This window comes from Sander lucioperca, chromosome 11 (assembly GCF_008315115.2).
Source record: "Sander lucioperca isolate FBNREF2018 chromosome 11, SLUC_FBN_1.2, whole genome shotgun sequence".
NCBI lineage: Eukaryota > Metazoa > Chordata > Actinopteri > Perciformes > Percidae > Sander > Sander lucioperca.
This window is the reverse complement of record NC_050183.1, coordinates 23,417,186-23,430,269: the sequence shown is the minus strand read 5'-3', so window position 1 is coordinate 23,430,269 and position 13,084 is coordinate 23,417,186. Positions and strand designations below refer to the sequence as shown.

At 43.7% G+C, this 13,084-nt stretch overlaps 2 protein-coding genes across 2 annotated transcripts in view; both read right to left on the bottom strand.

The window, feature by feature from the left end:
- Window positions 1-13,084, bottom strand: part of LOC116065088 (NACHT, LRR and PYD domains-containing protein 3-like) — a 321,141-nt gene that overhangs the window by 258,010 nt on the left and 50,047 nt on the right. The window lies entirely within an intron of this gene.
- The window catches only part of LOC116045249 (NLR family CARD domain-containing protein 3-like), a 68,692-nt gene that overhangs the window by 36,869 nt on the left and 18,739 nt on the right, over window positions 1-13,084 (bottom strand). Inside the window, exons 8-11 of the mRNA XM_036007046.1 lie at window positions 8,470-8,516; window positions 6,370-6,494; window positions 6,191-6,246; window positions 5,531-5,748 (exon numbers count right to left, since the gene is read on the bottom strand). Of these exons, the coding sequence (XP_035862939.1) occupies window positions 5,531-5,748; window positions 6,191-6,246; window positions 6,370-6,494; window positions 8,470-8,516 (446 nt within the window). The remainder of the gene's footprint in view (window positions 1-5,530; window positions 5,749-6,190; window positions 6,247-6,369; window positions 6,495-8,469; window positions 8,517-13,084) is intronic.

Below are 13,084 nucleotides of genomic sequence, written 5' to 3'. Positions count from 1 at the left end.
TAAAAAAAGCCACGCTGCATTCAGCAGAAGTTGTTTCTCTTTTGATTATTTTTCTAAAGTAACGATGACATGAGGCTGTACAAAGGTCAAAGAGATTTAAAGGATGTGACCAATGACCAACCAGTATTTCTTTAAACAACAGTTGAATGTTCACTCAGAAATCTTTCTCAGTTGGTTTTCTGATGTTCTGATTCTGCATCTTGTTTGTCCATCAGTGGAGTTCTGTCTCCATCTAGTGGCTGAAACTAAGAACAGCACTCCCTCTTTACTGGACTCAATCACTTTCAGAGTCAAAGTCCACTTATTAAAAACAGACTTTAACAGCTTTTCATTTCAAAGAGACAATGTGTACCAGTCAGTTATTGTAGAGATCCATCCCAACTCTCCACAGTTTGGTTCTTCAGATTAATCTCAGCACTCTGGAAAGGACTGGATCCACCTCACAGAGAGCAGAGATCAGAACTGAGCTGGCTCTACTTCCTTTTCTTCTCACCGTGTCCATCACGTCTCGGGCTTTGTCTGCTCTGCCTGTTCTGACTGACTGCATTTCACCATCAGTTATAACACCACGCTCAAGGAGTTTATCCAGAAGCTGGTTCAGAACAGGATCAGACACTCGCTGTACAAACTGTGTCCGAACTCGCTTCAGCCTGTCTTCTGGGGGATCACTGTCCTCTGCTGGGACGCTGTCCTCTGCTGGGTCATTCCTCCGTGGATTTGGCCCAGTTGGTCCTGGAAGATAACCGGGGAAAATACTGTCAGTGTCTGTTATCCTTTAAGAAGTAATCAGACATTTATATTTTATATTTCATGTTGTTTTTTTTATGATGGCGCCCTCTAGGTTTGTATCAATCTGTTGAAATAGCATAAATTCAGATTAACTTAGTCTCTTGAAGTCTCTTAGCATTGCCAGACCTTCCTCCACAGCTCTGCGGAGGAAGGTCTGGCTAGTCCACACAGCATTCCTGGATGGGAGAAAAACATGTTCTGGTTTATTGGCATTTCTTTAAACCAATCACAATCGTCTTGGACGTTGCTAAAATCCGGACGGAGCCACGGTGCCTCTGCTAAATAGTCTCAGAAGGAATTTGTTTTGGTGGAACATAACATAAAAGATCTTTCAAAAGTAGTTTTAGTCGTGCAACAGAAAACTCCGATTGGACAGATAGTCTAGCTAGCTGTCTGGATTTACCCTGCAGAGATTTGAGGAGCAGTTAACCATAGTCCTCACAAATCCACCAGAGGTTAGAACGCCAACACAAAGACAGAGGAAGGAGACGGACATCCAGCAGAATGTCTTGCGGCAGTGGAGCAATACTGGAAGTGGAACGTTGTGGATATAGACTAAAATTAATTTAACATGTGATGCAGAACGTGACGTAGCTCCGTTTGTTTCCTTTTATTTTATTTTATTATATGGGACATGAACCCCAGTCTCCTGGGTGAAAGTCCTGTTTGTTTGACTTTCTTAAATCCAGCCCCTCTTAACTGGGACATCCATCAGGTGGAGGGCTGCTGCAGGAGGGTGAAGCCTTTACCTTTCAAAGACACGTTACGTCTCCAGACTTCTGTCCTCTCTCGGTCCTGGACCATCAAAGTCACCTTCTCTGGGATCGTCTCCAGGAAAACTTCAAATGTTGGATGGTAATTTGGTCCATAGTCTGAGCTAAATGTTTCATGCTGAAACCCAGTAGCAACATGTCATTTTTCAACCTGTTACACATATGTATCTGGCTGATTGTCAATTGCTTTCGACATAATGAGTCTGTGTATAACCAGTAGAAGTGATTAAACTCACCTCAGGCTGTATTATAAAGCCCTCAGGTTGACAGTGGACACTGTAACTTTGATCAATGCTGAGATGACATTTGGAAGAGATCCTAATGTGTTTAGCACCTCTTTGTTTCTTTTCAACCTTCAGTAACAGGACATTTTTATTAGTTTAGTTTCAGATAGAAAACAATGTGCAATAAAAAAACAAAAAACAATCATAGTTCATGTTGTTTCTTACATTTCTATTGGCATTGCAGTAGAAATTGAAAGAGGTCTTTCAAATTAAATATGTGACTTTCAATTTTCACCCATTTCACATCCTCCAACCAGTTGAGTTTAGTCAGATGGTGAGCAGATATGACAGATACAACATGACTTCACGTAAATATACACGCCAAGTGGCGTGTTATCTGTATGCATTTTGAGCTATCCGCGTCTATGTCTACGCTGTATACAGTGGACGGGTTGGGTTTAGGAAAAGAAGAATGGGTTGGGTTTAGGAAAAGAACAACGGGTTGAGTTTAGGAAAAGAAGAAAGGGACGGTTGAGTTTAGGAATCGTGACACTTGGGACATGATACCCAGTCTCCTGGGTGAAAGTCCTGTGTTGTTCACTGCATGAAAAGTGGGATTTTCGTCAGTAAGCGGCACTGTAGATTGTGGTGGAAGTTCAGGTATACGACTGCACACGGCAATTTACAGGCAACACTGAAAACTGACATGAATTGTCGGAAATTGACGTGGGCCTTGCTTGGCAGTTGTGCCCCCATGGCCCCCCTCCCCGTAATTCTAGGGGAGGCTTTAACATGTAAATGAAATGCTGTGAGCTATACGAATGCAAATCAGAGTAGCAGCAGGGGGAGTTTTACCCCAGGTGACATTTTTTCTAAAAGGTATTAACTTCATTTTAAGAAAGTCTCTGGTATAAATAGATCAGGCTCAGTATAGCCTAATTATAGACTCAAATTATAGCTTGAATTGATTTATTTAATGAAAGTATGCTAAATCAATTACTGTGTATGTCATTAGCAATGGCCAATGTTATGCAAAAAAGATAAACAAAACAATGTATTTCAACAATTAGTTTTAATCAGGCTTTGCCACAAAGGTAAAATGTGCATTCCATGATTCATTCACAGTCTCCTAGAGCTCATCCACTGGGCATAGTGGCATGACTACAGTGACCTTTCTTTGGTCTTGCTCATCCAAGATTGTCTGTTGGAATGGAGACAGATGCACCACTGTACAGTTTTCTAAGAGAAGTCTTTCTGCTGACACCAAAACACTTGATCACATAAAGCATATCAGCTGTGTCATTGCATGACACAGTCCCAACCATTTGTCTTCTTAAAGTACTGGCAAATTCAGCACCATATTCACATGTCCATGGCCTATGAAGCTCTTGGCTCTGCTGAAATGGCCTCATAATCTGGACTTCAATTGTCCTATTGTTGTTATTAAACTTTCCCAGTATTCCATTAAAACGCTCAAATGAAAAACCAAAAAGAATAAACTGGTACGTAATCCAAGTCGACGGTAATTTTTGTAGTCAACGTGTTGTTTTATTATTGACCCCCTATTTATTTTTGGTCTCCCATCTCAAACGGCTCACTGTAATTCACCTCCACACCAATCTGTGCGCTGTGCACACCCTGCTGGTTAATCTGCTACCCTCTTCTCCCCCCTCCCCCCGCCTTCACTTGCTTATCACGGGAGCACAACAAACCACATACCTAAAAAGGAAACACACAGGAGAGATGCACCCACAGAAAAGGAAAAGACAACCTAAGTATATGATTACTAATGAAACGGCTAGCTAGTCTGTACTGTTTAACTCTTGAGGTGTAGAATGACTGTGATGTCTTTGGATGTTAAACAGGCTACTTAGACTTTGGCAGTAATGTTTTAAACCCTGCCATGCACGCAAGTTTAAACGCGAGCAGCACAGCTGTGTGCCTGGCTGCTTTCAGGGTGCTTTCAGCAGGGGCAGAGCTAAACGGGGCCAGTGTAAGTATAGCTTTATGAAAGTGTATTTTTTTGGTCTTGTAATTTACAGGAAGCAGTACGCCATCTTCACAACTCTGAGACAAATTGTAGGCGCTACGAACCAGAGCAAGGGTAAGATTTAAAGAATATGTGTTCATTCTGCTGTATAAGGAAATAGATACGTTAATATACCGATCTTAACAGTAGTACATTTTGTTTTCACAGACGTTTTTCTTATTCATACCACTCTCATTCTTTTCCAGCTGCCTGTGCTGTAGGATTTTGGGCTTCTCCGTGAGCTTTCCATTTGTTGTGTAGGCAGATCTCCTACGCTTTGTAGTTGTGTTTGCATTTGTGCTAATAAAGCTCTTTCTTTGAATAAACATCATGTTCCTGGCAAATTTTCCTTTCCTCAATAAATTCATGTCCTTGATGGTAATATAGTGTAGTCCATAGCATAACAAGGTCATGAATATACAACATATTATATATATTATATTTTTTATATATATATATATATATATATACAGAGTATAATGACCCAGGGTGACCAGTAGTGATTTTTCTTGTTTAAAAGTAGTGGCTTCAGCCAATATCTGAGTGAGGAAATTCAAGCCAGCCAGATAGGCTGCTATTCATATGCTAATTAGGCCAGACACTCTCTGGCCAGGAGAGGTTTCCCTGCTATTCATATGCTTGTTAGAGCCATTAGCACCTCCGCTGGGAGCTCTCCACATACGTCATGGTTTGTTTTCATCAATATGTGGCACAGACGAACGTGACATTCACAGGCTGTAAATTGTCGCTAACTGCTGAAAATTAGGGAGATTTACGGGCGTTTACGGGGATGAAAATCCCACTTTTCATGCAGTGGTTTGACCCATCTACCACCCCAACCAACATCCCTACGTGGATTTTTGGCCTTTCATACTACTCGCTAACGTAGTCAATCTTAATGCTACGTCATCTTATTGAGAAGGCGTTGATAAACACGCTAAAAAGTGCGTCTTGCGAACACACCAAATGACTATGAATATGAATTGGCGTGTCATACATACACCACTTCTTGAGATCAGTCTGGACAGATAGCTTAACCTCAACTTCAACTGTATTTGTGTCCCTGAAGCAAGTAGAAACACAATAACGACACATAAATACATACAAGGTATACACACAGTCATCTACCTCATCTAGAAGGACGTTGCGGGGCAGCAGTAGAACATCTAGGACTCGAGGCCCCGTATCCGGAGGTCGGAGGAACAGCAGAACTTGGGCCTCTATTACCAGTGAGATATTCAGAAATCTTCTAACGAAATCCCAGATCAGGCCAAAGGCAGAGAGGTGAGGGACCTTCACAACCACATGAGTGTCTGTAATCTTCAGCGGCTCCAAGATGCTCATCCCATAATCAGTGATGTGGACGACATACAACAGGCCATCAACAAGCAGCGCTGGGAAAGAAAAGACCTGTTACACTTTGGTTTTATTGATAAAAGGTTATGCTACCATTTATTTAGTTTTACTTGAGTTCAGAAACTTCAAATGAATCCATAGTCATTAACTCTGGAGCACCCCAAGGATGTGCAAGTTCGCCTCTATCCTGTACCTTATTATTTTTTATTTTCCTGTTCCACATGTGATCTGTCTGGATGAGTGTGTTAAGTCTTGTGAATAAACTCCACTACTCCTTTAATTTAAGTACTACACATGAATACACATATTTGCAGTAGTATTAATTCATTCTTCAACATTGAAGACAGTAATGTCTTTACCATCCTTTGTTTCACAGTGTGGAAGGTGGAGCTGACAGACTGCAGCATCCTCTGAACACTTGATGTCAAACAGCGGCCCTGCAGCCATCCTGCCAGCTGATTGGAGGAGGCTCTCATCCCATTGGACAGTTTTGTACAGCAGCTCCGCCTCCTGAGTCATAACAAACACCAGTCCAGTCAAATCACACTGGAACACACCTGGACCAGGACACCTGAACCTGTCAGACACAGAAGTGCCAATAACAAACAAGCACCCAAGTTCTAAAATACGTTGGGAGCAACAGATTTGGGGCTAAAGTCAGGTTTAATCTGTCCGGCAACACAAACAAATAACAAATGTGATGACTGCATTTCTCAAAAAGTTAGGGACCAAACTGACTTTCTGGACAAGAGAGTGAAGCAGCAGCTGCAGGAGTAAGAAGTGTATGAGCTTTAAAAGTGAAGTGTAAGCACTGAAAGCAGTTGAAGTGACAGGTGAAGTGTGTGGAGGGGTTTCTAAAGATGTTAGAACATCTGAAATGCAGTTCTGATGGAGTATACTGATGCACTAAAAATAGATAAACTCAACTGAGAAGGCTGAACATTAGATTAAAGTGTAACTGCTGAAAGGAGTTGACTCAGTTTAAGGTTGAAGTATTCTGCATTGTATGATTGGGTTACCTGTATGAAGTCTTTCCAGACTCAGTCAGCAGCTCAGGTGTGAAATGGAACATTTCCTGAAATAATAAAAAGAATAAAAACAGTTGATTAGAAACTGGCACCCAAACTCTCACAGTTCTGTCTAGGTCACTGACCCTATCACTGACAAATTAATAAAAATGTTAAAGTGAAACACTGACATTTGTATCACGGGCCTCTCCACACACAAGCTGCTGCTGCTTCAACCTCTCTGGATCATCAGGAGACAGCTGATCCTCTCTTCTGTCCTCAGACACATCAAGGTTTGTCTTTGACGTAGACGGATCTGGAGGAGAGAAGAAGACACAGCAGATTAAAACCCTCTAACAGCAACGTCTGGTTCTAGGTGATCAGAGCCCTCTGTAGCATTTAGTAGTCTTTCTCCTCATGTTTCCTGTTGTTATCTACTGAAAACGTCCAATAAAGTCCGAATGTAGATATTAAACCATGTTTAAGTCGAAACCAAGTCCAAAGTGGGTCATTATAAAGTGAAGACCGAGTTTATACAATAACATTTACACAGAAATGACAGATTCAAGACAGAGAAGAACAAAGCAACAGATCTGCTGTGGTTACTGGGACACTGCCGCTGCTGTGGAAGTCGTCCTGCCTTGTCCCGGTCCCCAAGAAGTCGACTCCATCTGGCCTCAAGGACTACTGCCCAGTGGCTCTCACGTCCCATGTGATGAAGGTGCTGGAGAGGCTGGTCTTGGCCCGCCTGAGGCCGCAGGTGAGATCTTCTCTGGACCCTCTACAGTTTGCCTACCAGCCTCGTCTGGGAGTGGACGATGCTGTCATCTATTTTCTGCAGCAAGCTCATTTGCACCTGGATGACGGTGGCAGCACTGTGAGAATCACATTTTTTGATTTCTCCAGTGCATTCAACACCATCCAGCCACTGCTACTAGGTGAGAAGCTGCAGAGGATGGGTGTCGGTGCGTCCACAGTCTCCTGGATCACTGACTACCTGACAGACAGACCACAGTCTCCTGGATCACTGACTACCTGACAGACAGACCACAGTTTGTCCGCCTGGACCGTGTTCTGTCTGATGTGGTGGTGAGTGGTACGGGTGCTCCACAGGGGACTGTGCTGTCTCCTTTTCTGTTCACCTTATACACCACAGACTTCCAGTACAACTCAGAGTCATGTCACCTACAGAAGTTCTCTGATGACTCTGCAGTTGTTGGGTGTATAAGGGATGGACAGGAGGGGGAGTACAGAGCGCTGGTGGACAACTTTGTGGAGTGGACTGGTAAGAATCACCTGCTGCTGAATGTGGATAAGACCAGAGAGATGGTGACTGACTTCAGGAGGAAGGGAACGGCTCTGCAGCCCCTTTGCATTCTGGGTGGAGATGTGGACATGGTTGAGGAGTACAGATACCTGGGTGTCAACATCGACAACAGGCTGAACTGGAAAGTCAACAGCACTGCTGTTTACAAGAAGGGGATGAGCAGACTCTATTTCCTGAGGAAGCTGAGATCCTTCAACGTGTGCAGCAAGATGCTGGAGATGTTCTACCAGTCTGTTGTGGCCAGCGCTCTGTTCTCCTCCGCCATCTGCTGGGGCAGCAGCATCGGAGCCAGCGACACAAACAGACTGAACAAACTGATCAGGAAGGCTGGCTGCAAACAGGAGACATTTGAAGCTGTGGTGGAGAGGAGGTCACTGAACAAACTATTATCTATCATGGATAACCCCGACCACCCTCTCCACCCCACACTGGTCCAACAGAGGAGCACCTTCTCTAAGAGGCTCCGACAGCTTCGATGTCACACGGACCGCTACAGGAAATCATTCCTACCACAGGCAATTAAACATTTTAACACTTCATCTCTGAGTGTTAGATAAGACTCATATACATCACAACTGCACTGATTGCACCTTGACCAACCTTGCACAATCATTACTAGTGAAACAGTTTTTTTACTCCCCAACTTGCACATTAAGTTTATCTATATATCGAAACAGTTGTACATTTTATTTCCAAATTGTATATTTAAATATTGCTAGTGTATGATTCTATTATTACTTCATGTATATTGTTTCCTATTATTTAATGTTTACTCTGTACGTGTGCTCTGTGTGAAATTTTGCTGCTGCAACAATGTTATTTCCCATATTTTGGGATCAATAAAAAAATCTATCTATCTACCTATCTATCTATTAACCAGCGCCTTAAAGCACACAGCAGCTAATCTTCCAGTTATGCTCCTGCTTTAACAGTGTTATTATGTTTCTTTGAGATATTTACTCACCTCCTTCATGTCTGTCAGGTGCAGCCCTGTATACTCTGTCATCCATCCTGAAGGGATAAACATGATTAAAGCAGTTATCTTATGAGGAGAGTTAAACTAAATCCTCATCAGATGAATCTTTAACACTGAAGAAACTTCAACTTATTTGACCACTACAGTAAAAGTACTAATTTAGCAGAAAATTTGTACTTCTCTGCTTTTCTCCTCTCTGTGAGGTTAAGTTAGGGAGAAATCTAGCTGTCGGTAGCCATGGTATGTGCCTCTGTAGCAGAGTGAAGTATTTCACTATTTTTAGACACCTTTTACTCTCATAGCTGTTTGCAATGTTTATTTTAAAGTCAGCGTTATGTTAAATTGAATGTGGTTGGGGTATCTGTGTTTTTTTGGTACCCACATAGACGACTTTGTAATTTTAGACTTGGGGGAAACGTTTGGGGGTTTCATCTGCACGTACACTGACTGACGGCTCGTACCAACAAAAGGACGGGGAGGGGCCATGATAATCTACGCTGCACACTGGCAGGGACAGGGATTCCTGACCTGCACTTTCTGTCCGTGACGACTCATAAAAACTGCTCATACCACAGAAACCGTGTGACGGAAACTTTTTGTGGTTTTTAAACTGTGGCTTTTTCATTCATTGGTAAACCTTAAAACTAGTCTAAAACTGTTAAAAGCCATCTGGATGTTCCATCTACTTTTAAATGTTACATGATGAATATGTAAATATGGACTCTGTTATGAAAAATATTCAGACAACACAAATGACAGGACAATATATATATATATATATATATATATATATATATATATATATATATATATATATATATATATATATACACACCTTAAAGATTATTAGGAACACCTGTAAGATTTCTCGTTAATACAATTATCTAATCATCAATCACATGGCAGCTGCTTCAATGCATTTAGGGGTGTTGTCCAGGTCTAGACAATCTCCTGAACTCCAAACTGAATGTCAGAATGGGAAAGAAAGGTGATCTAAGCAACTTTGAGCGTGGCATGGTTGTTGGTGCCAGACGGCCGGTTTGAGTATTTCCCTATCTGCTCAGTTACTGGGATTTTCACGCACAACCATTTCTAGGGTTTACAAGGAATGGTCTGAAAAAGTAAAAACATCCAGTATGCTGCAGTCCTCTGGGTGAAAATGCCTTGTTGATGCTAGAGGTCAGAGGAGAATGGGCTGACTGATTCCAGCTGATCAGTCAGCCAAAGATCAACTTTGACTCAAATAACCACACGTTACAACAGAGGTATGCAGCAAAGCATTTGTGAAGCCACAACACGCACAACCTTGAGGCGGATAGGCAACACCAGCAGAAGCCCTCACCAGGTACCACTCATCTCCACTAAAAATAGGAAAATGAGGCTACAATTTGCACAAGCTCACCAAAATTGGACAGTCGAAGACTGTACAAATGTTGCCTGGTCTGATGGGTCTCAATTTCTGTTGAGACATTCAGATAGTAGAGTCAGAATTTGGCGTAAAAAGAATGAGAACATGGATCCGTCATGCCTTGTTGCCACTGTGCAGGCTGGTGGTGGTGGTGTAATGGTGTGGGGAATGTTTTCTTGGCACACTTTAGGCCCCTTAGTACCAATTGGGCATCGTTTAAATGCCCCAGCCTACCTGAGCTTGGTTTCTGACCATGTCCATCCTTTTATGACCACCATGTACCCATCCTCTGATGGCACAAAGCTTGAATCATTTCAAATTGGTTTCTTGAACATGACAATGAGTTCACTGTACTAAAATCGTCCTGCCAGTCACCAGATTTCAACCCGATAGAACATCTTTGGGATGTGGTGAAACGGGAGCTTTGTATCCTGGATGTGCATCCCACAAATCTCCATCAACTGCAAGATTCTATCCTATCAATATGGGCCAACATTTTTAAGAATGCTTCCAGCACCTTGAATCAATGCCACGAAGAATTAAGACAGTTCTGAAGGCGAAAGGGGGTCAAACACGGTCTTAGTAGGGTGTTCCTAATAATCCTTTAGGTGAGTGTATAGCAATTCATCTTCGTCCGCTCATCCGGTGTCGGGTCGCTGGGGAAGCAGCTCCAGCAGGGGACCCCCAAACTTCCCTTTCCCGAGCCACATTAACCAGCTCCGACTGGGGGATCCCGAGGCGTTCCCAGGCCAGGTTGGAGATATAATCCCTCCACCTAGTCCTGGGTCTTCCCCGAGGCCTCCTCCCAGCTGGACGTGCCTGGAACACCTCCCTAGGGAGGCGCCCAGGGGGCATCCTTACCCGATGCCTGAACCACATCAACTGGCTCCTTTCGACGCGAAGGAGCAGCGGCTCTACTCCGAGCTCCTCACAGATGACTGAGCTTCTCACCCTATCTCTAAGGGAGACGCCAGCCACCCTCCTGAGGAAACCCATTTTTGACGCTTGTACCCTGGATCTCGTTCTTTCAGTCATAATCCAGCCTTCATGAACATAGGTGAGGGTAGGAACGAAAACTGACCGGTAGATCGAGAGCTTTGCTTTCTGGCTCAGCTCTCTTTTCGTCACAACAGTGCGATAAATTAAATGTAATACCGCACCCGCTGCGCCGATTCTCCAACCAATCTCCCGCTCCATTGTCCCCTCCCTCGTGAACAAGACCCCAAGGTATTTAAACTCCTTCACTTGGGGTAAGGACTCATTCCCTACCTGGAGAAGGCACTCCATCAGTTTCCTGCTGAGAACGATTGCCTCAGATTTAGAGGTGCTGATCCTCATCCCAGCCGCTTCACACTCGGCTATGAACTGATCCAGTGAGTGCTGAAGGTCACAGGCCGATGATGCCATCAGGACCACATCATCTGCAAAGAGCAGCGATGAGATCCCCAGCCAAGCTAACTGCAACCCCTCCCGACCCCGACTATGCCTAGATATCCTGTCCATAAATACTACAAACAGGATTGGTGACAAAGCACAGCCCTGGCGGACGCCAACCCTCACCTGAAACGAGTCTGAATTACTGCTGAGAACCCGGACACAGCTCTCGCTTTGGTCATACAGAGATTGGATAGCCCTGAGAAGGGACCCCCTCACCCCATACTCCCGCACCGGACCTGGTCACACGCCTTCTCCAGATCCACAAAACACATGTAGACCGGGTGGGCATACTCCCAGGCTCCGTCCAGGATCCTTGCGAGAGTGAAGATCTGAGCCGTTGTTCAACGACCAGGATGGAATCTGCTTTGCCTCTTTCACGGCAGAGAATGCAGCCCGTCGGGCCCTTCGGTACATTGCAACTGCCTCCGGAGACTGGAAAGTCTGTCGGACAGGGGCCTCCTCCAGAAGTTCCCAATTTACTACCCGTTTGGGCTTACCAGGTCTGTCCAGAGTCTACCTCCACCTCCTGACCCAACTCACCACCAGATGTTGATCGGTTGACAGCTCTGCCCCTCTCTTCACCCGAGTGTCCTTCAGGGCAATGGCCTCAGATCAGGTGAAACGATTATAGAATCGATCATTGACCACCTTCGGCATAGTGTGCTCTGGTACCAAGTACACTAATGAGCATCCCTATGCTCGAACATGGTGTTTGTTATAGACAATCCATGACTAGCACAGAAGTCCAACAACAGACAACCCCTCTGGTTTAGATCAGGGAGGCCATTCCTCCCAATCACGCCTCTCCATGTATCTTCATCATTGCCCACGTGCGTGTGGAAGTCCCCCAGCAGAACTATGGAGTCCCCCACTGGAGCCCCATACAGGACTCCATTCAAGGTCTCAAAGAAGGCTGAATACTCCAAACTTTCATTTGGTGCATTTGCACAAACAACAGTCAGAGTTCCCCCCTCCCACAACCTGCAGGCGTAGGGAGGCGACCCTCTCGTCCATCAGGGTAAACTCCAACATAGCGGACTCAGCTGTGGGCTTGTGAGTATATATATATATATATATATATATATATATATATATATATATATATATATATATATATATATGTGTGTGTGTGTGTGTGTGTGTGTGTGTGTGTGTGTGTGAAAGACAGTAAAACATCAGCTGTGATTACTAGACTATAGCAGAGCTTCTGCTCTGTATAAAGAACACATGGTTCTATGAAATAAGAGTCAGTGATTTATTTTAGTCAGACTGATCTCAGAGCTGTGACAAAAGATGAACTGATGAGATTTTTACTGTTGAAATTAAAGAACACTAAAGACTGAACAGTAAAACATCAGCTGTGATTACTGGACTTTAGCAGAGCTTCTGCTCTATACGAAGACCACATGGTTACTAAATGTAACGTTGCTTCTATGAAATAAGAGCCAGTGATTTACTTCAGCCAGACTGATGTCAGAGCTGTGACAAAGAAGAACTTATCAATTGTTTAGTGTTGAAATGAGAGAACAAACACTTAGAGATCAGATTTGATGGTTGGACAGTTTGATATTTCTGCATGTGATGCTGTTAGCTGTAATCCAGGTTTATTTCCTGCAGACATGAACACAACAACAGTCGTCTTCAAATCAACTCAAACATATGATCACAACAAGCTTCTGACTCATCTGATTGGCTGTCTTTCCTCTCTACTCTCACAGCTTCACTGAGAAGGTTGGAGCTTTACAGGAAATACTGGAT